Here is a 25,792-nt window from a genome sequence, read left to right as displayed (position 1 = left end):
TAGAAAAAAATGAAATATACGTAGTCATTCAGTACACTTGCTAAACTTATAATCATGCTACTCGTGATATCCTGTGGTCCCTGATACTAGATTTTTCCCCTCTATTAAGAGGGTCAAGGGTAGTATCTACCTGACACTTAATTTCTTTATCGTCTTATCAGAATTGTTACTCTTTTTTTTGCCTGGCACTGCACTATTTACAGAAAGATAAAAATCAGGCAGTTTCTCCTTCCAAGGTTACACCAGGCTACGGGTCTACATCCCAATTTTTCTCCATACACTAAAAGGTTCTACTCACAGATAGAATGCATATATATGGGCAGACTAACATTTCCTCTCAGGTAATAGGATGCGTGGTAGATTCCTACCTCAACCAAGTCTCACCTCTCTAAACAAAATTCCAAGCCCTTAGCCTCGGCTCTGCTCGCCTTTACACAGCTTTGATTTCGTGTCCTACCCCTGTTTCTAGTCCATTTGCTTCCTCTCCACTCTTGCTTTCCTGTCATTTTAGAATTGACTGTATGTCTCTTGTATCCTGCTCTAGTTTGCAAATGCTTTCATTTCTGTTCTGAAGTAATGTGCTGCGTTTATTCATTCAGAAACATCAGTTGAATGCCTGTATGTGCCAGAACCAGGACTAGGTATTGAGAATAGAGGGGCAAGTAAAACAGTCTTATCCTCAATAAGCTCCCTTGAAAGAGCAGGAAAATAAGTTACAGTGCTGTGTAGTAAATATACCACTATTGTAGAAACATGTAAGTCAGAGCATCAACAAAGTGTTGTGGGAACCCTGAGCAGCCACTTTTTCCCAGAAACCTCACCCCTCTTCATTATTTGTCATAATGCTCTGCTTTTCCCCTCCCTACAACAGCTGACTTCAGAGCAGGTATGTAAAATGATGTTTTTTTAAAAAAAAATTAAGCCTTAACAGTTTATAATATTCAGGTCATATATATATATATGTGCAGTACATTTTCTATCATATATATGTGTATACATATATATAAATAAACATGCATGCTTAAACATTTTTTACTGATAGTTTATGATCAACAAAATCTAAACACCATGTCTTAAATCATTTGTTCTGCTTTTAACTAGCAATTTATTTGTCATAAAATAATTTCCAAATTTTATTCTGGACTGTCTCAGAATGCTACTTGTAAGCATTTTCACAACTTAATTCAAGTATACTTTTTTTTTTTCCAAGTATACTTTTAACACCTACAATATCCCATAACTTCTTATCCGCATGTTCCCCAGGTCAGTCATTATACCATCACCCAGTCAGACCCTCAAGCACAAAGTTGAGAGTCTTCATTCTCACTGTGCCAACCTCTGCCCAAACCAGTTAACCAGTTCTTGTGGCTTCTACCTCTTAAATATTTATGCACTCCACTCTATCCCTGTGGACCCTCATCATCTCACCGAGGACTCTACTGAGCTTCCTCCTTCTAGTCTTAACTCCTTAACTCCAGAGAAATCGTTCTAGAATGTAAAGATGCTTTAATCTCCTAATTACCTAGTGAATAAAATCTAAGCTCTTTAATAAAAAAAAGGGGGTCTCTTCCTGACCCACAAACTCTTCACAATTGGGCCATCAATTTGTGGCCAGTATGGAGTATGGAAAGTTAATTTTGGCTGTCATTAATCATGTGTACTGTCATGGACGTTTGAACACTGAGCTAAGTGGATCATGCAGCTTAGCGTAGTGCATGCTAACTCACTTCATTCGTGTCCAACTCTTTGTGACCCCATGGACTGTAGCCTGCCAGGCTCCTCTGTCCATGGGATTCTCCAGGCATGAATACTGGAGTGACTTAGTGTAAAGGAGAATATAACTGACTGCAAGTAAAGGAGTCAGTGATAGGAGATAAGAAAAATAAAAGAGCCTGGACTTATTAGAATGCATAGTCATGCTGAGAAATAACCAAGTAACCAATACACTTAATAACTGAATACTTTCTAGAACCAGACAAGCACTGATATCTATCATATTTCATTATTGCTAACTTGTTCACTATTGGTTGTGAGTCATTTAGTCTTAGAAGAAGATAGCCAAAAATTCTAGTATTTAGAAGTTTTGCTTCAGGAATTCGCTGGCGGTCCAGTGGTTAGGACTCTGCTGCCCTCACAGCGAAGGACCTGAATTCTACCCCCGGTCAGGGAACTAGAATCCCACAAGCCATGCATTTCCTCTACCATAAACTCATTTAGAACCACTTATCTCTGATTAGAACGAAAGTTCCTGTAACTTTGTTCATTCTTCTCATCCAGTACATAACTTACAGCTGTGGAGAAGGGATTAGAACTACTAACCTCTTGTCTATGCCTGTCCTCATTTCCTGCCCCTCTTCCTCCACCCCACACACCAAACCCCTAAAGTCTAGCCAATTCTGAGTATGCCTTCCAGCTTCACTACAGACCAATGTCTTCAAACTTATGGCTGCTTTGCTTAGAACACCCCGCTATCTTACTCTACTTATTAAGCTTCTGTTCATTTTTTGAGACTTACTTTAAACATATTTTAATCAGTGATGCCTTTTTCTCTCCCAAAAGCTCAAGGCAGAGTTAGGCACACCTTGTTTGTGATCTCATAGCATCTTATGCATTAGTACTCATTAATATAGCACTTACCAAATCGTACTGTAGTAGCCCACATTCAAAGCTCTGAACTCCTTAGGGAGGAACTGTGAATCTTGTTCATCTTTGTATCTGCAGTACCTAAAGCAGTGCTTGGCATACAGCAGAGACTCAGTACATGTGTACTGAGTGAATGAACTCATATTCACACACACCACCACCGCCCCCCCCCCCCCCCCCCCACCAAGCATCATAGTCAGTACTTGAGAGGAAAAGGCAGACATAAGAGGATAGGGTAAGAATAGCAACAACAGCATCAACAATCACAACCATAGATGATTAAGCATCTGCTTTTGTCAGGCCCTATTCTAAGTCTGTAGATAAATTAACTCATAATGTTTCACACAGCAACCCTGCTATCCTCATTTCCCAGATGAGTAAACCAAGGCACACAGAGGTTAAGCAACTTGTACAAGATTACAAAAATAGAAAGCAGCAGAGCTGGCTCTAGAAAGCAGCAGAGCTGGCTCCAGAACCTTTATGCTAGAACAGAAAGGAACTAAAAAGCCTGCTTTTCTGTTCGTTCTCCTCCTCATCCATTGCACAGCCTGCAGTGATGCGGAAATAGGAACTCTACCTGGTTACCATAACTCTAGAAGTACTGAAGACCAGAATATACATAAATTATATGCAGTCCTGTACTTGATAGGATTGCAGATCATTTCACATTTTCACGAGTAAGCCTATCCAAACAGTACCACCTCTGAATTACAAATCCTAATAACCTCTTGAGGGCCCCAAGAGATAATTATGCAGAAAATATGATCCTCTGAATTTAACATTTTCCTCTTTTGCGAAAAATATGTGTCAAATGATGGGTTATTCTTAAAAGTTCCATTAACAAAACCATGACATTATGGTTGGGAGATGGAAAATTGATTATTCTTCTTGTAAATCGATTAATTTTCTTAAACTTGGTCTCCCTTTCTCTTGATATTTACTTAGCCTGTTTTTTTTCATAGAGTGGAAATTTGTGCTTTAATTCTTCGGTTATGATGATTGAGATGGTACAGTGTAATATAATTATGGAAAAAGAAAAAAACTAGCCTTTTCCATTTTTATCCTTGAAATAATTTCATTATATCTTCCAGGAATTTATCTCACTAATATCTTGAAAACAGAAGAAGGCAACCCTGAGGTCCTAAAACGGCATGGAAAAGAGCTTATAAACTTTAGTAAAAGGAGGAAAGTAGCAGAAATAACAGGCGAGATCCAGCAGTACCAAAATCAGCCTTACTGTTTACGAGTAGAGTCAGATATCAAAGTAAGTTGAATTCTTTGAGGATACATATTTCTGATTAAGTTTATAACCACCTGATAAGAGTCAGGTTTATTTCATAGAAGAGAAAAAGGAAAATAAAACTTTAAATAATTCCAGTTTTGTGTTAAAATGTTTTGTTATTTTCATGACTTTTAAACTGAATGTAAATTAACATTAATAATAATTCTTTGCATTTATTTTAGAGGTTTTTTGAAAACTTGAATCCAATGGGAAATAGCATGGAAAAAGAATTTACGGATTATCTTTTCAACAAATCCCTAGAAATAGAACCACGAAACCCTAAGCCTCTTCCAAGATTTGTAAGCATTCATATTATTTCCTTTACATTTAAATATTTTTTGCAGTTGTTATCTACATCTATCTGGTGGTTTATAGTTTTCTATAAAGGCATTCAGGGATGAAGTGCATGTGTAATGGATAAAAATAATGAATAAGTCCTTAATAAATACACTCAGGATTAGTCCACTTAGTTCCAAGTAAATGAACACTAACATTAATGTGAATAAAATCTTAATACAATAGATGAAGAAGTTGGACAAACGTGCAAGTTTTAGTTTTGTTTTGACAAAGAAAAATGTTATTCATTATTTATTTTAAGGGCAGGAAATTTGATTTATATCGATTCACTTATAGTAAATATATGTACTTACAACTTTTTTGAAAGTAATGACATGAGAATTTAACTATAAATCATTACCTGTAAAAATAACAGATTTGGCAAAAGATACTTTTTGGAGGAGGAAACAAAATTTCCATTCTTTCCTATTACTTGTAAGTGCCTGACCAAATTTATATCCAGTATCATCATTTCACTGTTCTGAATATAATCTCTCTTATTCATAAGAAAGTCAGGAATCAAGAAGAAACATAAATGGCTTCTAAGTAACCAAGATAAATCTCATAATGTCTGTGAATTAAGCTTAATGAAGTTACTCTATAAGAAAATTTCTCAAGGCCTAAAACAATTTCAAAAGACAGATTAAAAACAGAAAATTGAAACTAGCTATATAGTCTGCTCCAGTGAAATACACTGACATCGAGAAACAATCACTCTGTAAGAAAAAAAATGTCATAAAACTAGCATAAACAGGTGAGAACTCAAGCAATTTAATCCATTTGTAAATAGCATTTACAAAATGCATTTGTAAATAATCCTGATGGCATCACTGTATTACCGCATAGTCAGATATCTGAATGCAGAGTTCCAAAGAATAGCAAGGAGAGATAAGAAAGCCTTCCTCAGCAATCAATGCAAAGAAATAGAGGAAAACAACAGAATGGGAAAGACTAGAGATCTCTTCGAGAAAATCAGAGATACCGAGGGAACATTTCATGCAAAGATGGGCTCCATAAAGGACAGAAATGGTATGGACCTAACAGAAGCAGAAGATATTAAGAAGAGGTGGCAAGAATACACAGAAGAACTGTACAAAAAAGATCTTCACGACCCAGATAATCACGATGGTGTGATCACTCACCTAGAGCCAGACATCCTGGAATGTGAAATCAAGTGGGCCTTAGAAAACATCACTACAAACAAAGCTAGTGGAGGTGATGGAATTCCAGTTGAGCTCTTTCAAATCCTGAAAGATGATGCTGTGAAAGTGCTGCACTCAATATGCCAGCAAATTTGGAAAACTCAGCAGTGGCCACAGGACTGGAAAAGGTCAGTTTTCATTCCAATCCCAAAGAAAGGCAATGCCAAAGAATGCTCAAACTACCGCACAATTGCACTCATCTCACATGCTAGTAAAGTAATGCTCAAAGTTCTCTAAGCCAGGCTTCAGCAATATGTGAACCGTGAACTTCCAGATGTTCAAGCTGGTTTTAGAAAAGGCAGAGGAACCAGAGAGCAAATTGCCAACATCTGCTGGATCATCAAAAAAGCAGGAGAGTTCCAGAAAAACATCTATTTCTGTTTTATTGACTATGCCAAAGCCTTGACTGTGTGGATCACAATAAACTGTGAAAAATTCTTCAAGAGATGGGAATACCAGACCACCTGACCTGCCTCTTGAGAAACCTATATGCAGGTCAGGAAGCAACAGTTAGAACTGGACATGGAACAACACACTGGTTCCAAATAGGAAAAGGAGTATGTCAAGGCTGTATGTTGTCACCCTGCTTATTTAACTTATATGCAGAATACATCATGAGAAACGCTGGGCTGGAAGAAGCACAAGCTGGAATCAAGATTGCCAGGAGAAATACCAATAACCTCAGATATGCAGGTAACACCACCCTTATGGCAGAAAGCGAAGAGGAACTAAAAAGCCTCTTGATGAAAGTGAAAGAGGAGAGTGAAAAATTTGGCTTAAAGCTCAACGTTCAGAAAACTAAGATCATGGCATCCGGTCCCATCACTTCATGGGAAATAGATGGGGAAACAGTGGAGACAGTGTCAGACTTTATTTTTTTGGGCTCCAGAGTCACTGCAGATGGTGATTGCAGCCATGAAATTAAAAGGTGTTTACTCCTTGGAAGGAAAGTTATGACCAACCTAGATAGCATATTGAAAAGCAGAGATATCACTTTGCCAACAAAGGTCTGTCTAGTCAAGGCTATGGTTTTTCCAGTGGTCATGTATGGATGTGAGAGTTGGACTGTGAAGAAAGCTGAGTGCTGAAAAATTGATGCTTTTGAACTGTGGTGTTGGAGAAGAGTCTTGAGAGTCCCTTGGACTGCAAGAAGATCCAACGAGTCCGTCCTAAAGGAGATCATTCCTGGGTGCTCACTGGAAGGACTGATGCTGAAGCTGAAACTCCAGTACTTTGGCCACTTCATGCGAAGAGTTGACTCATTGGAAAAGACTGATGCTGGGAGGGATTGGGGGCAGGAGGAGAAGGGGACGACAGAGGATGAGATGGCGGGATGGCATCACCGACTCGATGGACATGAGTTTGAATGAACTCCAGGAGTTGGTGATGGACAGGGAAGCCTGGCGTGCCGTGATTCATGGGGTTGCAAAGAGTCGGACATGACTGAGTGACTGAACTGAACTGAACTGAAGGTATCATAGTTCAAAACAACGGTCTTGACTTTCCTCCCAAGATTAAATTAGTTTCACACAGTCCATTTTAAAAGCCAGAGAAATGTTCACTGTATCTTAGAAAGATTTCCATCAGAAATATTGAAATAACAAATACTCTGGTATTTATAGGATTAAAATTCAGTTATTTAAAGAAATTCATTCTGTACTAATTTAGATAGCCAAGGCTTTATGGAAATGGGGTGTTAACTCTTTAACTTGAATACTTTGATTTGAATCAGTATTAGTGGTTTATGGTTTTCCTGGATATTAATCGAATTTTACCAGGCATTTATAGAAGAACCTTCTTTTCCATTAACGGTGTTGTAAGTATTGTGTTTCTTTTGATATGTCTACAGCCAAAAAAATACAACTATCCCCTAAAATCTCCTGGTGTTCGTCCATCAAACCCAAGACCAGGTACTATGAGACATCCCACACCTCTGCAGCAAGAGCCAAGGAAAATTAGTTATAGTAGGATCCCTGAAAGTGAAACAGAAAGTACAGCATCTGCACCAAATTCTCCAAGAACACCGTTAACACCTCCTCCTGCTTCTGGTGCTTCTAGTACCACAGATGTTTGCAGCGTATTTGATTCTGATCATTCAAGCCCTTTTCACTCAAGTAGGTGTTCAAGTTTTAAGTGCTTTAAGTAACTGTTAGTGTTATATGTACTGGAAGTAAAAAATAATCTGTGTGTGTGTGTGTGTGTATATATATATTTTTTTTTGGTAAATTTGTAGATAAACCACATACCATTTCCAAATATATTATTATAAAAGTATAAAATAAATTAGAACAGGCCTCTTTAAATGTATTACTTTACTGATAGGCCTGGTAATTAAATTGGTAATTGAAATTTCATTTGAGCATTTGTTTTCAATTGGCAAATTTGAAAATGCCTCTCTGACTTCCAGAGGAAAGGAAGATAACTGCTAAAACTGCATGGACTAATCAATCTGATGCTTTAAATGTTTCCTCCAAAATTATATTTGAAACTGCTCACTACATGATTTCTTTCTGACCAAATCCTGTAGTTTCTAATTTTACAATGTATCAAATTCACACTTCTACTTAACCCTTGTTCCGTCAACAGCATCCTATATAGTGCCTAATAAACTCCTGTGCTTTCAAGCCCAGCCATACAACTCTCACAGATTTGTCACTGTCGCTCATCCTTTCCTATTTATAAATCAGTGCTGTCCAATACAAATACTTAAAGTATGAGCCCCATATGTGACTTTTAAATGTTCTTTCTACATTTTTAAAATGCAAAAATTAAGTGAAATTAATTTCAATAATATATTTTATTTAACCCAGTATATTACAAAATATTGTCATTTAAACATGAAATCAGTATAAAAATTTACTGAGATATTTCACAATCTCAGTTTTTGTCCTAAATCTTCAAAATGCAATATGTATTTTATACTTACCGCAGATCTCAATTTGGACTAGCCACATTCAAGCACTTAATAAGCACATGTGGCTAATGGGTACCAAACTGTACAGCCCAGCCTAGCCCTTTGAGAGGCTACCTTCACTGTTGCCATTAATTTTTAAAATCAATTTCATATTGAGCTTTAAAGCTCTGCTAAGATCTTAGAACCTTTTTTCATTTATTCATTATTAAATCAGAATTTGAATGCAGTTGCTTTTAACCCTTTTACAACCACTTCCACATGCTCTTTCCACTGGCTGTCTTAGCTCATTGTAGAGTTCAAGTTCTCCCCTAATATTAGACGTAATAGGATCCAATACTGAGAGGCATCCTGACACTGTTGGGGAGGTAGTTAAGCACTGACATAGTACTCCTAACTCCTAGTTTGTCATCTCAGTCTGCTAGTGAGCTTTCTGATTTTAGATAAAAACAGTTTTTTGGTGCCTTCTGTGGATTAAACTAGACTTTTTGATTTTTTCCAACTCAGAAATCTGTTTAAAAAAAAAATTACTCTATGGAGTTCTACTATTTTGAGATTTGGTCCAGAATACTACTTATTTATTCCTGTGTTGAATATGTATTTGTAGTTATCCATCAGTTTGTCTTATCTTTTCTACCACATAAACTGTGTTTGTTTTAAGAATTACTACATCTTGGCTTTATTTGGCTACTGAAGATTACGAAGTCATGTTATGTTACTAGTAGGCTATCAGATATTTTTTATAAGTTCAAGTAAAACCAGGTAAAATATTACTGTTTCCCCAACTCGCCAACATCCTAAATTAAGTAATAAAATAAAACCAGTACTTTTTACAGTATACCTGACCTAAAATTATTATTTATTATGACCCATTTAACTGTTTGAAGAGGTTTTTTTCCTCGAGCAGATGGCTGTGATCTGTGTTATAAAGATTCCCACATGAGTGAATTATTGAAATCACATGAAAGCCATCGACTGCAAATTCTGTTTTTCTTATTTAAGTAGCTAAAAATTAAAGGTGTGGAGAAACAGGAGATACTTATTTCATTCCCTACTAGTGCTGAACTTTAAATGATTAGTCAAACAGGGGAAAAGAGTCATTTTGGAATGCAGTGCTCTGGATCATTGTTTTCTCATATGTGGCAGTGGAATAATATCAACTTAAAATAGCTGGACAAGCGAAACCACTGTAGCAGGAATTAGGCTTCGTAATCTTATTCCTGAGGATTTTTTCAGTTTCTCTTTCTTTGTGATAAAAGGAAACCCCTGTTACTATTCCTTTTGTCCTTAGTAAAAATTGAAAATAACAGATTTTGAAATTAAGAAAGCCAGTATAATTCAAAACCATCTGTAAGCTCAGGTAACCCCCTCCTTAAAGCTCATTTATGGATATTAAAGGTCCTTATCTGCTTTTGACCCCACTCTGCTTAAAAGATCCGCTAGTGTTAATGGGGGGAGGGCCCAGTGGTCACCAGCACATCCAACTTGGTACTCATTGTGTTGCCACTACAGCGAATACCTACTTCCTTGCTGTCCTCAGGGCCTGGCAGGAAAGAGCTGCTGTACCTACATTTTTAAGTCATCTGGACATGTTCCACTCAGTACGGAGAGGTAGAAAGGCATTGCAAAGCAAAGACATTGCTTAAGGTTTTCAAAAGGCAAAATTTGACTAGAATTTTTTGATCAGTTATACTAGTTGTTTTGCTTTTTTTTTAGTTTTTTCCCCCAAAATAATTTACTTTAAAAACAAAGATTAATTTCTTCAGCCAATATCTGTCAATATCTCATTTCTTGCTAAATAAGCTTGGACACATCTTCTCTGGTAAGGCTTGCAATCCTACTGAGAGATTAAAAAAAATAATCATAATAAAAGAAATCATAGTTAAATGCTTAGCCAGGGTTAAATGCTTTGATTCTGTTTGTACTATGATTTTTTTTCATCTCTCAGTAAGACTGCAGAGACGATGTATAAGTTTTAGTTTACTGACAAAATGCTAAATGAGTGAAGATATAAATGCAATAGAAATTCACACAAAGATGACCACAGAATGGGCAGGAATGGTCACAGAAAACTTGGTGGTGAAGACAGAGAGGGAAGGAAACTGGCCACCTACCTAGTGCTGCTATACATATGCTCACATTCAGAGCCCTGCTCCACACCTTGCCCTCACCAGGTCCATCTCTCAGGTGATGATGACAGTGGCCGGGAAAAGGGGAAAGACCACCAGCTTTGTATCTGTGGCTCTAGCATGGAGAGAGGAGGATGAAGTGCTCTTGATACACTGCTGTTGAAGGTTGCAATGATAAAAGGGAGCCATGGGTCTGGCCTGGTCTGTGTGCTAGACATGAGCTTTACCCCATCCCTTAGTAGGGAAAACTTTACAAGAAAAGATATATTTTAAGCTGGAATGCAAAGCTTTTCTTTGTAGCAGATTGTTGTAGGTGACTAGTTTCTGATCTCATACATTTGCATTTAACAGGCTTTTGTAAATTTAAGAAATTATCCATGATTTATATAATTTTTTTCTATAAGAAAATGTTTATTTTTATTCTCAGAATGACTCAGTTATAAATTGGAGGTTATCGTCCAACAGTGGTTTCAACCCTGACTAAAAGTTATAATCCCCTGGAGAGCTTTAAAAAAATACCTATATGCTCAGTGCATGCTTGTACTAGACCAGCGCTGGCAGGTGGGCATCAGTATTTTTAAAAACCTTCCAGCAGGGCCTAACATGCAGCCACAATGGAGAAACCACTGATCTGTTGTCTGGGATTTGTACGTAACCAACGGATGCTACTTTTCGATTAACTGGATTTCAACCCTAAGTCACTGTCAATAAATTTGTTCAGTACCTAGCTGACAAGAATTCCTAGTATATATTTCTTGAGATATATAATGTATAATTCTGAAAGAATTTTTTATAGCATTTTCCAGGCAGTAAGACTAAGCAATTAGTTTGAAGTGACAAATCAGAAAAGTGCCCCAAGTTTACACATAAATCTTAGCCTTTGCTGTATATACATTAGACCAAAGCCCAGCCTACAACTCTGTGCACAAGTATGTATGTGTAGGTGTAATCATTCTTTCTAAAAGCCTGCAGTTGGTGGCTGTCATTAGCTTATGTTTTGATTTTACTCCTATATTGCACTAAGTATACGACCATGTTCTTGATTCTTATCCCCAAAAAGCATCCTTATTTCCTTCCCAAAAAAGTGGAAAATACATAAGTAGTAAGCACTGGAGCAGATACTCCCTTTAAATCCCTGTTACGTTACTGAAGAGAATCTCATTTGTAGTGAAGAGAATCTTTGACACAGCAGCAGCATTATTTAATGTCAAAAGTATAAAAGTGAATTTTAATCTTTTGAGAGCTAACTTACTAGAATTCGCTGGATTGCTACCCTCAGTAACCATAGCCTCCAAATAAATATCAGTACATATGGAAAGGAGGTAGTAGGCTAAGTTATTTGAAATCAGGGCTGTCTGGGAAACAAAAACACTGTATCTATATAAGGAGTCAAATTGCCGACTAAACCTAGGACGTAAAATTATACTTGTTCTGACCAAAGAAGTTAGAAAAAGCAACAGCCCTAATCAAAATGAGAGAGAGAAACCTGAATTAATCAGCTCAGTCTCATGCTAGAGTTATGGCTTTAGCCTCTTAGATATGATCTGTTCAGAATGTTGGTGATATGAGGCGGTGTAACCTAAACGACTGTATTGATTTAGAACCAGTATAGATCCTCTAGCTTTTGTCTGTTTTTCTGCTTAAATGCTCTCAGAGCTTTGCATTTTATAATTTTCAATTTTTTTCTTAAAAGAATTAGTATTGTTGAAATTAGATATTCAAAAATTATCAGTTTCCTGTATAAATAACGTGTCTAAGCACCAAAAATGTTTAATGATATTTTAAGTGTTTAAAAATATAGAAGGGGAAAAGCTATATCACTTTCAGCTTGTTGTAATATCCAAAGCTATAGTTATTTTGTGATGAACACATGCCCCAAGAACATTTTCTAAGGTATATATATATATATATAAATAATAATAATAATGGTATTTTTATAATATAAATTCATTATTTACTACTTATTTTCACAAGTTTGGGTTTTCAAAATTATCCTTAGTGAATGACATATTTCTGTATGTCCAACTGAATTCTTTGCTCAAATTGGGTTTATACATTTTTTGGAAGTCTTCCATTGAAATAGAAGGATATTGTAGTTTTCTCATGAATGCTTTTTCATTTAATTATTATGATATCAAGTAGTGAATCTAAAACGAATCTTCGAAATTCCTAATGATATTAATGCAATTTAATTCTTTTTCTCAAAAGTAGTAATGAGCTTTTGCTAAACTGTTCTATCATTCTTTAAAACTAGAATGACAGAAATAACATTTCTATGATAAATAAATTTTTACAGATGAGTTGAATATATTTATGAAAGAAAAAAATCTACTTTTTCTTGTTTCCTTTCACAGGCAGCGATACCGTCTTTATCCAAGTTACACTGCCCCATGGCCCAAGTTAGTATATTTGGTTTAAGACTCATAATTTTTGCTTTGGCTTTAAAAATTAAACCAAATGTAACCTTTCCTGCTAAAACTCGTCTTGGGTCTGGCAGCATTGGTGCCCTGCTTTGCAGCATCTTAGAAGTGAGGCCTTCACTTGTACTATCTTTTGATCATAAATGATTTGCTTAAACTTATATAATTCTCATGCTTTTTGTAAAACCTTTCTTCTCTTTTGAAAGAACATTATTATATGGGTGGCTTCCACATTTAACCATTTCTCATTTCCAACTCTGGAGTTCTAATGCCCAACTTAAAAAAAAAAGGCAAGAGCATGCATGCGCATATGAGAATGTTGGCAGCTACATGCAGTGTCTAAGTCACAAAATACACTTGGGCTGCGGGCAGCACAGGCTGTAGGCAAATGACTTACTTGACTTTAGAACAGCTACCTTATCACTGTGATCTGTATTATATAACCTAAATATTCATCACTGATAAGCAAAATAAAGTTCCAGTGTAGGTATTTGTTTTTAATTTTAAAGTAAACTAACAATTCACCAACTATCCCATAAATTTTAAGCCAATAGATTGTTTTTTGCTGTCCTTCATACAAATGACTTCAGAATGTATACAATGGAAAATAGTGTTATACGCTAACTTACATAGTCTCATAAGAAGAAAGGTAGGTGATCAGAATGTTGCTCATTTAAATAATATCAATACACAAAGTACTCTAAGTTCTATCTTGTTATAACATTTAATTGACAAAATTAGAACTGTCAGTGTTTAAAGGAAAGAAAACCTGCCAAATACAATTTTGAATGATCATTTAAGTGTTTTTTCACATCTTTTTCATTGTGCTGATGTACAGGTTAACTTACATTAATGTTTTTCAAAGTGTAGTTATTTATATGCCTATATTAAGCCCTTATCATAAATGTTTGTAAGATAGGTTATAATTAGAGGCTTTTACTTACCTTTTTAGTGCCAGTTCATCAGTTTACTCCTAAATCAGGTTCACTAGATTCTAGTGTAATTTCTGTTTTTATTATCAGCATAGCCTCAGTCATTTTAAATGCGTTCATTACAATGAAAAATTTTGGATTAGAATGTGGTGAACCTGACTTTGCTTCCCCACCAAGGAGAGCTGATACCTAAGCAAAATGAAGAGATCCTTCCCCAGGACACTAGAGTCTCTCCCTGCCATCCTTTGAAAGGATGGCAGGGAGAGACATTGGAGAGAGTGGTTAAGACCAGAAAGTATTCCCAAAGACTATCCAGTGAAGGCAAGGAAATTCTGTACTAATAGTCATGATTGGGGGGGGTTGAGGAGGAGGGCACGGGAAATGAGCCCATCATAAAAGGTTAACAAAAATTACCGTTCCAAAAGTTTTTAATAGTTTGCTCTCTCCCAGAAAATTCCAGTAATAGATTCACAATGGAAATGTTATTTTCTTCAAGAAGTATAACAACAGAATAACTTAGACAGCTTTTTCTCTGAAAACTCTGCTGAGAAATATCTGCATGCTTTTATAGCAGTTTGCTTTAATAAAGGAAGTACTCTTGGGTGTTGCTTTATTGAATTCTGCTTTTGATACTTCTGTACATTTCTTTTAATAAATATAAGCAGGATTGATGATATAAAATTCCTGTGAACTTTTCAAAATTGTACCATCCTACAGGATCTGCTTCAGTATCATCTATAAGTTTAACCAAGAGCACTGATGAAGTGCCTGTCCCCCCTCCTGTTCCTCCACGAAGACGGCCAGAGTCTGCCCCAGCGGAATCTTCGCCATCTAAGGTAAAGTAGAACATCTGGTTATCTGGAGACTGGAATCATTGCAGTTCCATTATAATCAAGCGCTCATCTCTCATTGAGTTCTAACGGAATGAGGTTAATACTCAGGGTATTGGGGCTTAATAGAGTTTAAACCGGAATTAAGTATGGGTTTATCATGCAGTAATGTTTATTTCCTTACTTCTGAAAGTAGTTTTCTGGTAGGTTTTCAAAATACTTATAAATCTAAATCTGGGTACTATCAAAAAAAAAAACCCACAAGTTTAACCTATAATTTAAGAGTAATGTAGTCTCAAGCAGTTCTTTAAAAAGATAGAAAGAGATCTGAAGCTTTATATGAAGGCACGTTTTAAATGAAACTATATCTCAGTGCTAAATGTTATATATCTAAGCCTGTAACAGGTGAATCTGACAGGCTTTTAAGTGGGATTTTCATGAAAATTCCAGGTCAGAAGAGACCTTAACAGCTCATAATAGCTATTTTTTTCCTACCTGTTTAAATTTCTTTCTTTGCCAACTGTTAACATGATTCAGTGGTCTCAAAGTGTCCAGAGAGCAGAGCACCTGGGCAAAGCAAAACTCTTTGCAGAATACCATGAAATGCTATTATAGTAAATTTAACATTATAAAATTGATAGGTAACATGCTAAATTGAAATGATCTTAGATTGAGTGATAGGTAAGCAGCAGCAAACAAAATTTTGAGAAGAATAAAAACTTAACATTGAAGGAAAAATACTTTTTTTAATGGATGAACTGCCATAACCTCCAATTTAAAGCATATGGCAAAACTCCCTGATCCACACCTAGAGTTCTTCCAATAACATATTTGAAAACCCAGCTTAATTCTTAGTATATTCATGGTGCTGCATATGTTGTTAATAAATGTCTTTTTTTTTCCATTTATGTTAGATGATGTCTAAGCATTTGGACAGCCCCCCAGCAATTCCTCCTAGGCAACCCACATCAAAAGCCTATTCACCACGGTATTCAATATCAGACCGGACCTCTATATCAGACCCTCCTGAAAGCCCTCCCTTATTACCTCCACGAGAACCCGTGAGGACACCTGATGTTTTCTCAAGTTCACCACTACATCTCCAACCTCCCCCTCTGGGCAAAAAAAGTGACCATAGTAATGCCTTCTTCCCAAACAGCCCCTCCCCCTTTACACCACCTCCTCCTCAAACACCTTCTCCTCACGGAACAAGAAGGCATCTGCCGTCACCACCACTGACACAAGAAGTGGACCTCCATTCCATTGCTGGGCCGCCTGTTCCTCCACGACAAAGCACTTCTCAGCATATCCCTAAACTCCCTCCAAAAACTTACAAAAGGGAGCACACCCACCCGTCCATGCACAGAGACGGACCACCACTGTTGGAGAATGCCCATTCTTCCTGAGTTCCTCTGGACCAGGATGTACGTTTTCCTAGCCCCAGATCCATTGCTGGCGATGGATGCACTGAACGTGCCAGCACTGAGGAGTTACAATGAGAACTCCAAACACTAACGACTCTACTTCAAGATGCAGTCATAAGACAATGAATTTTAACACGGACGTAATTATAAAGTGAATATGGAAAGATTGATCTAGAGGAAGTGGACAACTGATTTCACCTGAAAATCAAGTAAAGGAACCTTTTGCCAGCAGTAAGCAGGAGTCCTCTTTTTGTGAAGTGATCTTTATCATTAAAGGGATGGAAAACAGTCTAGTGTCCAGCAGGCCCACATGATGACAGCTTTTGTAATTCAAAATATTATGCACTTTTTAAAAAGAAATCTTAAACAGGGATCTTCAAATCCTCCTTTGTTTTCCTTTGCTTTTACTCGTCCTACTTTAGAATATTTTCTTAAAAATCATTCAGAGGACTGTGAGGAAAGGCTGTGGTACCTGCCCTTGTTGGAATCAAGGCCCAGCACCATACTGCAGTCCTGTTTACAGATTATTACAGTGAATTGAATGGGTACCGAGGCTTCACCAAAGAGGTACTTTTTTTTTTTTTTTTAAGAATAAGTATGCCAATTTTAAGAGCATCGCCCTACCCACCCTCCCTACACAAACAGAATGTGGTGGTGTTGCCTTCAAACGAAGTTTTGTGTCATTAACAATGACAGAAGAACTCTTCTAAAAACGTAACTGTCAAGCATATGATTTACATTTAGGAGACTGTTAATCTTTATGCTAGATTGTCATTTCCCCCCTTTTCCCACAGAAATTTACTGGTAATCCATGTCATGGCTTGTAGCTGTCCCTCTAACCATACTGTGGAAATGCAGTCACCCGGTGGGAAAGGAGCACTTGTTGGGCGTCGCTGACACCGGTCATGTTTGACTAATAGTTGAGTGATCAGCATATCTAGAATTACCTTGCATTGCCTAAATCATGTGTATATAGTGAATGTTATATAATATACCTGGCAGGTCTGTTTTAATTTAATTGAATAAAGATACAAATACTTTGTTTGGCTGGCATATATTAAATTATTATATGGAGTAAATGGTTGATTCTTATTTCTTTCAGTTGAAACACACACATACAACACTAAGCATAAAAGCACGTATTGTGGTACGCCTTGGTTTCTAGTTCTGGATGTATGTATTCCTCTTAAAAGAATGATCTAAAGTTGCAGTTCGGCATGTAGGAAAATATTTGGTTAGAATAGGATGGGTATCTTTTAAGCAGAGCTTTGTAAGGTTTTTAATTTCCTAGGTAACATGTATTACAGTTTGTTAAAGTTTATATTAAACATTCTACCTTGCCTGAGGTCTGTGCTCTATCAGAACTATTCATAATAGAACATCTACCTTCATCATTAATAGCATAATATGGATTATTCATTAAACCTATGTACTGACCTTCTGAGTCTAACAAATACTGTGACTGAAATGCATGCAACTTGTTGAAGAGAAAAAATGTTATTAATCTCCACTATAATATCTGTGAAGTGTGCAGTATTCCATCCTTAGAGAGTCATCAGTTCATCTGTATCTGCATGTGTCCTCTGAATAATGAGTAACATTTCAGCAGTTCTGTTAACCATGCCATTAGAGGCATTTTTACAAGTGCTGCGTCATGGTGGAAACCTAGTACTTTAATAATTTTCCGTGATATTTATTAGAGCATTAAATGTACATCACAGTAGTACAATATATAGTCCTTTAAGACCAGAATGTTGGTTGCATCATCATTAAGCAATCCATCCTGTCATATCCTTTCTTATTTATTTGTTAGAGTTGAATCTTTTGTTTTTAATATTTGTACCATTCCTATTAGGGTAGCCACTTTTACGAAATGTCTCCTTTCAAAAATCTCTCCAAAAATTTATTTCAAATCCACTCTTGTTTGCAAAGCGTCCATAAGACCATTCATTCAACAAGTATTTATCTACGCCTACTTACTAGTGCTGCTACAATTAATCATAATACACATTCCAGAATTTCCATGACTTTTTATTAGACCAGCCTCATCATCCCTAGGATTTCCCTTTATGTGTCTTATGCACACTTCTCTTTAATTACCCCAACCCTAACTCCAAATGAGAACCTGAGAAAAGTCACATTGGAGCCCATTCAGTATCCCTCTGGCCAGTGTGTTAGCCTTCTAATAAGGTAATGACCTCTTTTCAACCTGCCTGATTTTGCATAAAGAAGAAAAACTCAGATTTGAAGTTCTAATCATACTTCTTCCAAAGGGAAGTATTCTTTTACCCTGGTGGTTCTAGGCGACTGCTTCACTGTGCATCAGCTGTATATGCATTGTGGATAGAAGATATTTGTACTCTGAAGTGTAAAAGTGGGGTCAAAATATTTTCTGCAGTGGTAACTGATTAGAAAAATTTCAATTGGACGCCCTTAAACAGTGGTGAGAAGACTGTATCCTTGCCTTCTTCACACGTGAAGCATTAACTCACTGGCAGATTAACTCTTTGTGGTAACTGAAATCTCCTTAATCCAGGGACAAGAAGTGGCTGAGAAGATAAATGCATCACCACAAAATTCCGCTTTTGAATTCAGGACATTACAAGACAGTGCAGCATGCCTCCTAAACCACATTCCAAAGCATGGAGCATTTCTTTTAGAAACGGAGATGCTCTTAGTTGTTGCATTATCTTTGGGTCAACAAAATGAAAATATTTCAAGGCTGAATTTACCTACATGGGCCAATAACCAATATAATAGAAAGGGAGGCTTTCACATCTAAGTACTTTTAAAAACAGGAACAAATAAAGTATATGTTTCTAAATTTATTGAAAGACAGGTTATTTACTCTTTCCACATCTCCAAATGTATTTTAAGGCTACAAATGATCAGGAAATGTATAAACGTCAAAAGTTTGCTTAATTAAAGGTTGTTGGATATCAGATTATGTGTTCAGTAGGTTACTACGCTCTAACAACTCAAGAATGTTTTAATGAATCTAAATTTAGTGAAGAGCATGCCACCCTAATTATACTACAGTTAACAGAGCAGTGTAGTGAACCGTACTTTTTCAGTTGGAGGCTACATTGTGGTTCCAAATTCCTTAATGTGTTTTTCCCTACGTTAAAAATTAAGCCAAAAATTAGTTGGTATCTATGATCACTATCTTGTCTTAATTCTCAAATTTAGCTCACTTTAATCATGTACCTCATCATTTGTCTTTTAATGACAGCTTAAATTGAGAGTTTTAAGTGGCTCAGCAAAACATAATGCAAATGGGGGGGGCGGATAATTCCAGTTTATTAGTGTTATACATATTGAGGAAAACCTATTTTTTTTTTCCCTCTAGATTCAGAAAGAAAAAATAAACCATTTATTTCTTGGTATTCTGCTGCTATAGGTAGGTTCACTTATCTTTTAACCTATACTGTATGACTGTTGTACAAGTGTAGATCCTATGGAGTTGCACAGTAATCTTTACCAGTAAAATAAGCATCACAGGGTTAATACCAGTTTGGCTGAAAGAATTATGCAGTAAAATTATTTATAAGGGAAAGTGGTGACTTAGTTTAATTTATTCAATATTCTTCTTTTGAAGCATCTCATTACTTTTAAAATCATTTCATAATCCTTTATACATGAGCCAATGAAATACTTTGAGCTCTAAAGAAAAGCATGAGGTCTATATGATACATCTGAACAACAAAAGCACTTGTAACTTGTTTTGTAAATTTCATGCCTTATTTTCCATTTTTGACACCGAAAAGTGCATTTTCTGTCAACTGTGAGCAAATTTCCCTTTTGCCTTTAATGAAAATAGTGCATTAAGTAGCCAACTGCTGCAGAATTACAGAGCAAGTTAGCTAAAGGTGGATCACATTGGACTACCACTCAAAGAAACAAGATGCATAGCAGATGGAAGTCACACATGTGGCTTTAGGGAGAGCGCACCTGTGCCAGATGCATGCCACTTTTCAGTAGCTGCCAAATGTGCCTTTAATTAAGAACATCTCTAATTTTTTTCTTCAGATCAAGTCAGCATTTGGGGGCGGGATCAGGGCAGGGGACTCTGGGGTGCAAATATCTGGTGAAACCCACCAGAGAAGAAGCCTTCGTTTGTCAAAGTGACACGAATAACTTTAGTTGAAACATGTTTGTGTATATATATGTGTATTTGCCTTTGTTTAGTAGCACGGTTATTTGCTAAAATAATTGTCCAAAAAATTGCTCTGTCAGTCTCACTTTGATGTAAAAACAGTGCAGTCTATACATCTAATACGGCCTTTGTACCCAACCATGTTCATAGGTGATCTTTGTACTCTGTGTGCAGCAGTATTTGGTTTGCATTTAAAGTGAAAATAATGGCTGTTATTTTTCTGGCATTACTAAGATAAACCGAAAAATAATAAAGAAAAATGCCTTACACATAGCCCACACGTGTATTATTTTTGCATGTGTTTATTTTAGAGAGCAACATTTTAATGTCATCAAGTGACTCTCATTTTAGCTCATACTCTGTGGAAATAGTTGGCTCTTAATCATGCTTTTGCTTTGAGGTGCTTTTTTCTGTATCACAGTATTATAAAAGAAGTTGAATACTTCCTCCCGTTGCTCGCTCTATGAATAGAGTGAGTGGGAGGACATTGGGATGAAAATTAGTGCTTTAGTGACCTTGGGTGTTACTTGGATAAGTTGCAGAGGGAGGGCTGAGGCATTTGTATTCCCTAAAAGAAGTTTTAAGATACCACAGTTCCTCGAAAGGCAGGTTTTGCTGAGACCTACTGGAACATGGCAGACTGACATTCAGCAATTCTTTGTAGGCTTGGCAGGAAAAGATACAGCTTACAGCTGCACACTGCAAAGAATTACGCAAATGTGAGGTCATTCACGGTGAACTACAGAAGGTGAAAACTCGTGATCCTAAGAGATCTAATGCCCTTATTTAAAAATTGAAGCAACTGATTCCTGGTATTTGGAGGACTGCTTTCCGAAACAGTCAAAATTCACTGGGGTTTTTTTTTGTCTGTTTTTAACCCCTGGTTTAAAGACCCAAAATCATTAATTTGTACAAATTCCATTTGTAGTCCACTGTGAAATCCAAATATGTATTATTGGGTATATTCTAGGTAATCAATTTAACAGCTATAGGAAGATAACATTAATATTGATTAGTCAGACCTGATTTCAAATTTGCTTTTCAAACACCACTTCTTTTGAATTTTAACCAGGTGGTTTGCCTTTTTACTTAGTCACTAGCTCATCACAGATTCAGGGCACTTGAGCCTCTAGGGTTCAGCAGAGACTACGTTTTTGCAGATAGATGCAGATGGCAAGGAGGACTTTGCCTTACAGCCATTCTACTATTTTAGGACTCTTGACTGTCATTGGAGACAAGAAAGAAAGCTACAGCCCATTTTTAGAAGCTGGTTTCTCTACCATCATGACTCATGTAGAAAGGGAAAAATCACTGTTGGTGGAGTACAGGCAGGTGCTTTGGAGTCAGATTTCTGTGTTCACCTTCTGGTTCCATGACCCATTAGATGTGTAACTTTGGAGGAGGTATATAAGTAATCTGAGTCTCAGTTTCTCAGTACACAAGGTTAATAGATCTGCCTGGGACTGTTGTGAGCTTTAAAGGTAAAATGTGAAAACCCAATGCCTTTCACAGAGTGAGTGTTTAATAGTAACTAAAGTTATGAGGGATATATCTTCAGAGTTTGCCTGTTATTAGATATCTGTTAAACAGTTTGATTTCATCCTGAAGTTCCCATAATTTGATTACATACCATACAGCTTCTTGATGTTCACTGTCTTTAAATTGGTTTTGAGTGACCTTAGTTATAAACATTTATTAAGGGCCTATCTGACTATTCAACATTTCAACAAATATTTATTGTATCTGGTACAGTTTTGATGTTAGGAATATAAGCAATGAACAAAACAGACAAAAATCCGTATCATCATGGGACTAATAATCTAGTGAGGAGACGTAGACAAGAAGTAGTAAGAACAGATACATGTAAGGATGTTGTAACTGCTGTCAACAAAGGCCAGACAAGATGACAAGCAGGGGCAGGGGAAGTGAAACTTGACCCGTGTGGGGAGAGTCAGCCTCGTGCAGGAGGGGACACTGAGTAAAGCCTTGAAGGAGGAACAGGAAAGAAACATGCAAGTATCTAGGAAAAGAATACGCCAAATCACAGGGAACAGCCGATTCAAAAGTGTGGAGACAGGAGCATGCTTAATATATCTGAGAAATGGCAAGGCTACTTGTGTCTGGAGAAGATGAATATGAGTGAACAGGAGATGCCATCAGGGGTGTAAGGGGCTCCAGACCCTTTGTGATGGCTTTCATTTCTGTTTGAGAGAAATAGAGCCCTTAGAGGGCTCAGTGTGATCAGATTTACATATTAACATCACCCTGGCTGTCATTCTGGCTGCAGTGTTGAGAATAGTTCGAGGTTATGAGTGGGAATAGGGCAGCTAGCCCAGTAGACAGCAGATTGGCCAGGGTGATGGCAGAGGAGGTAGTGAGGAGAGGTCGGAGCCCTAATATATGGCTGACGACAGCTAAATTGCTGATAGACTTGATGTTGGGTTTAAGAAACAAAATTGTCAAGGAAGACTTCCAGATTTGGGGCCTGAGCAGTTGAAAGGACAAAGTTATCAACAACTGAAGTGAGGAAGATTCAGCTGAAACAGGTTTGCTGCTGCTGCTGCTAAGTCTCTTCAGTCGTGTCCGACTCTCTGCGACCCCACAGACAGCAGCCCACCAGGCTCCCCCGTCCCTGGGATTCTCCAGGCAAGAATACTGGAGTGGGTTGCCATTTCCTTCTCCAGTGCATGAAAGTGAAGAGTGAAAGTGAAGTCGCTCAGTCGTGTCCGACTCTAGTGACCCCATGGACTGCAGCCTACCAGGCTCCTCCATCCATGGGATCTTCCAGGCAAAAGTACTGGAGTGGGGTGCCGGGCTTCAATAAATACAGAAGACATCTGAGAAGTGCCCAGGAGACAGGTGGAAATGTGAGTCTGGAGTCTTGAAAGAGAGAGAGTTCATGGTTGAAGATATAAAATTGGGAGTTACTCTCATAAATGTTATATATTAAAGGCAACAAACTAGATAAGATCACCAAAGAAGAGAGTACAGACTGGAAAAAGAAGAAATTTAAGCAAAGAGCCCTCGGGCATTGTGACATTAAAAGAAAAGAGAGGAGGAACCAGCACAGACCAGGAAGGAATGGAGGTGAAAATGGGGAGCCTGTTGTGTCCTTGAGGCCTAGTACGGAAATAATTCCTGAAGAAGGAAGTGATCGGCATGTCCAGTGCTATTAGATATGGGGGGTAAAATGACAGAATTTGTTCGGCAAGGGTGAAAATCACCAGCGCCCCTGACAGAAGCAGTCAGGAGAGTGCTGTGGAATGGGAGGAAAAGAAGAGTTTCCTCTTTCAGGTTTTACATCAAAGGAAGCCGAGAACTGAGACAGAGAGCAATCAAGTTTCTTTTGCTTAAAATGGGAGAAAAAAAAAAGCGTGTTTGTATGCTAAAGGGTTTGCCCCAGTTGTAAAGGAAAATATGATAATGAGAAGAGAGGATGGGCTCTAGCGCTAAGAGGAAACAGCCCACTTAGAAACACAGATGGAACCCACACCGGCCCTTTACAGTAGATACCACGATCTTCAGATGAACAGGTTTATATACGTGAGGAAGAAACACTTACACAGTCAGTCTTCCTGCTAAGGATTAGGAGCACTGAATGCTACTATCTCTGAAAGGAATTAAACAAGAAGAAGGAATAAAAATATCTCTACAAAGATACTTAACACATTTAATAACTTATTAAAGATTATGCACTAAGCTCTTTGAAAGCAACAATAAATTTTGGGAAGCAAGTTATTTGGCCTAAGTACAAAAACACTATTTCAGATGTCTGATAATTTCCCAAAACAGTATTTCAGCACTGCTTACAGCACATTCTTACATTCTTATGTGTTTAAAATTTAGCGTCACACATCAATTTCTAAACTTTTCCCTTAAAATATAGACGTGTCTCTCCCATCAGTTTTCTCAACCTTCTTTTAATCTATTTCCTTTTTGAAAAACTGTCTCACCCTTTTTTCCCTCAACGCCTCCCTACCATGCGAGACTCACTGGCCTCTGCACAGATATTAAGATGCTCCGAGGCTGAGTGGGGAATGTAAAAGAGTCAAATTAGCTCTCAGGATATGAGAATCCCTGGTGTTCCCAGAGCATCCCTGTTTTAGCCTCAGGAAGGAAGTTTAGTATGGTTATATTTCAAGAGAAAATCTAGTCTGAAAACTAGATTTAATTTTACTATACAACTTAATGTAAGACATTCATTTTATCATGGTTCTAAGTGCATGCAATTGATTATTCAGAATACAGTCAATTTTACCAGTTTCTTATAAAGAACACTGATCATGTATATCTTTCTCATCAAATGATAGAGGACACAGATGGTAAATTAAATAATTCAAAAAGATTCATTTGGGTTTTCATGAACTATCAGTTTTCTGTAACTCAAGGTAAGTAATAATCCTTTATTCTGTCCTAAAAGTCAATCTGTGTTTAGAAACTGAGTTTTGTGGTTTATATACTGACTCATTCAACTTACTGAAGTAGTGACTCTCAAATTTCAGTGGGCCAAAGAATCACCTGAGTGCATTTAAAATGCAGACTCATGGGCTCTACTCTGAAATATTACAATAGAGTGGAACTGAAATGTTACCCAGGTATCTTCAATTTTCTAAGTGCCCTCATAGAGAAGATAATATATTCATACAGACTTGAAGGAGGTGAGTGATTATGACAGGAGGTGCTATAGGAACACTTTTCAAAGGGTTTTCCTTGAGCAAGCAAGAGACAATAATTTCAAGAAGTTTAAACTATGATGAAATAACCCACCACATGGATCCCCAGAAATTTGGTCCATAAATTCCTGGTTCTATGAGGTTCCAGTTCTAGAATCAGAAAAGCAGAACAATCCTTGCCTGGGGTTCCATACAGACCTCACAAGAATGCAGAAGGAACCAGTAGCCACTCCCAGCCTGGGCAGAAATACCCACTTCATTTTTGGTGGAGTGCTTCTTTCTGCTAATCCACTGAAACACTTCCAGAAGCTGGCAGTGGTCTCCTTTGTAAACCATGCTTCTCCAGAGGACTGGAGGCAACAAGTTTTAGCAGTTCCCAAGTCTTCCACACCCTGACCTCATCCCTAGTGTGCTGCTAAGTCGCTTCAGTTGTGTCCGACTCTGTGCGACCCCAGAGACGGCAGCCCACCAGGCTCCCCTGGTCCCTGGGATTCTCCAGGCAAGAACAATGGAGTGGGTTGCCATTTCCTTCTCCAACGCATGAAAGTGAAAAGTGAAAGTGAAGTCACTCAGTCGTGCCGGACTCTTAACGACCCCATGGACTGCAGCCTACCAGGCTCCTCCATCCATGGGATCTTCCAGGCAAGAGTACTGGAGTAGGGTGCCATTGCCTTCTCCATCCCTAGTGTGACATCAGTTAAACATCATTAATCAATATCATTAAAGATCCTGTCTCCTCCCTCAGTTTACAGTGCTACCTATAAAGATTATGAAATCAGCCAGTACAACCTGGAAGAATAGCAAACTGTTGTCTTTCATGGAGAGATGTTCTCTAGTGCAGATGCTGTGAAAGT

General features: G+C 37.5%; 1 protein-coding gene across 3 annotated transcripts in view; it reads left to right on the top strand.

Annotated features, from left to right (window-relative positions):
* The window catches only part of SOS1 (SOS Ras/Rac guanine nucleotide exchange factor 1), a 134,815-nt gene extending 114,283 nt beyond the window's left edge, over nucleotides 1-20,532 (top strand). For 2 of the 3 annotated variants that reach the window (XM_055539866.1, XM_055539864.1), the window contains 6 exons: nucleotides 3,735-3,907; nucleotides 4,108-4,224; nucleotides 7,313-7,577; nucleotides 12,858-12,902; nucleotides 14,573-14,691; nucleotides 15,600-20,532. In XM_055539866.1, coding sequence (XP_055395841.1) covers nucleotides 3,735-3,907; nucleotides 4,108-4,224; nucleotides 7,313-7,577; nucleotides 12,858-12,902; nucleotides 14,573-14,691; nucleotides 15,600-16,091 — 1,211 coding nt within the window. In that variant the 3' untranslated portion in view covers nucleotides 16,092-20,532. The remainder of the gene's footprint in view (nucleotides 1-3,734; nucleotides 3,908-4,107; nucleotides 4,225-7,312; nucleotides 7,578-12,857; nucleotides 12,903-14,572; nucleotides 14,692-15,599) is intronic. The other variant, XM_055539865.1, reaches the window with a different exon arrangement.
* Nucleotides 20,533-25,792: the final 5,260 nt, after the last annotated feature.

This window comes from Bubalus kerabau, chromosome 11, assembly GCF_029407905.1.
Source record: "Bubalus kerabau isolate K-KA32 ecotype Philippines breed swamp buffalo chromosome 11, PCC_UOA_SB_1v2, whole genome shotgun sequence".
Lineage (NCBI taxonomy): Eukaryota > Metazoa > Chordata > Mammalia > Artiodactyla > Bovidae > Bubalus > Bubalus kerabau.
This window is presented reverse-complemented; position numbering and strand designations above follow the sequence as displayed.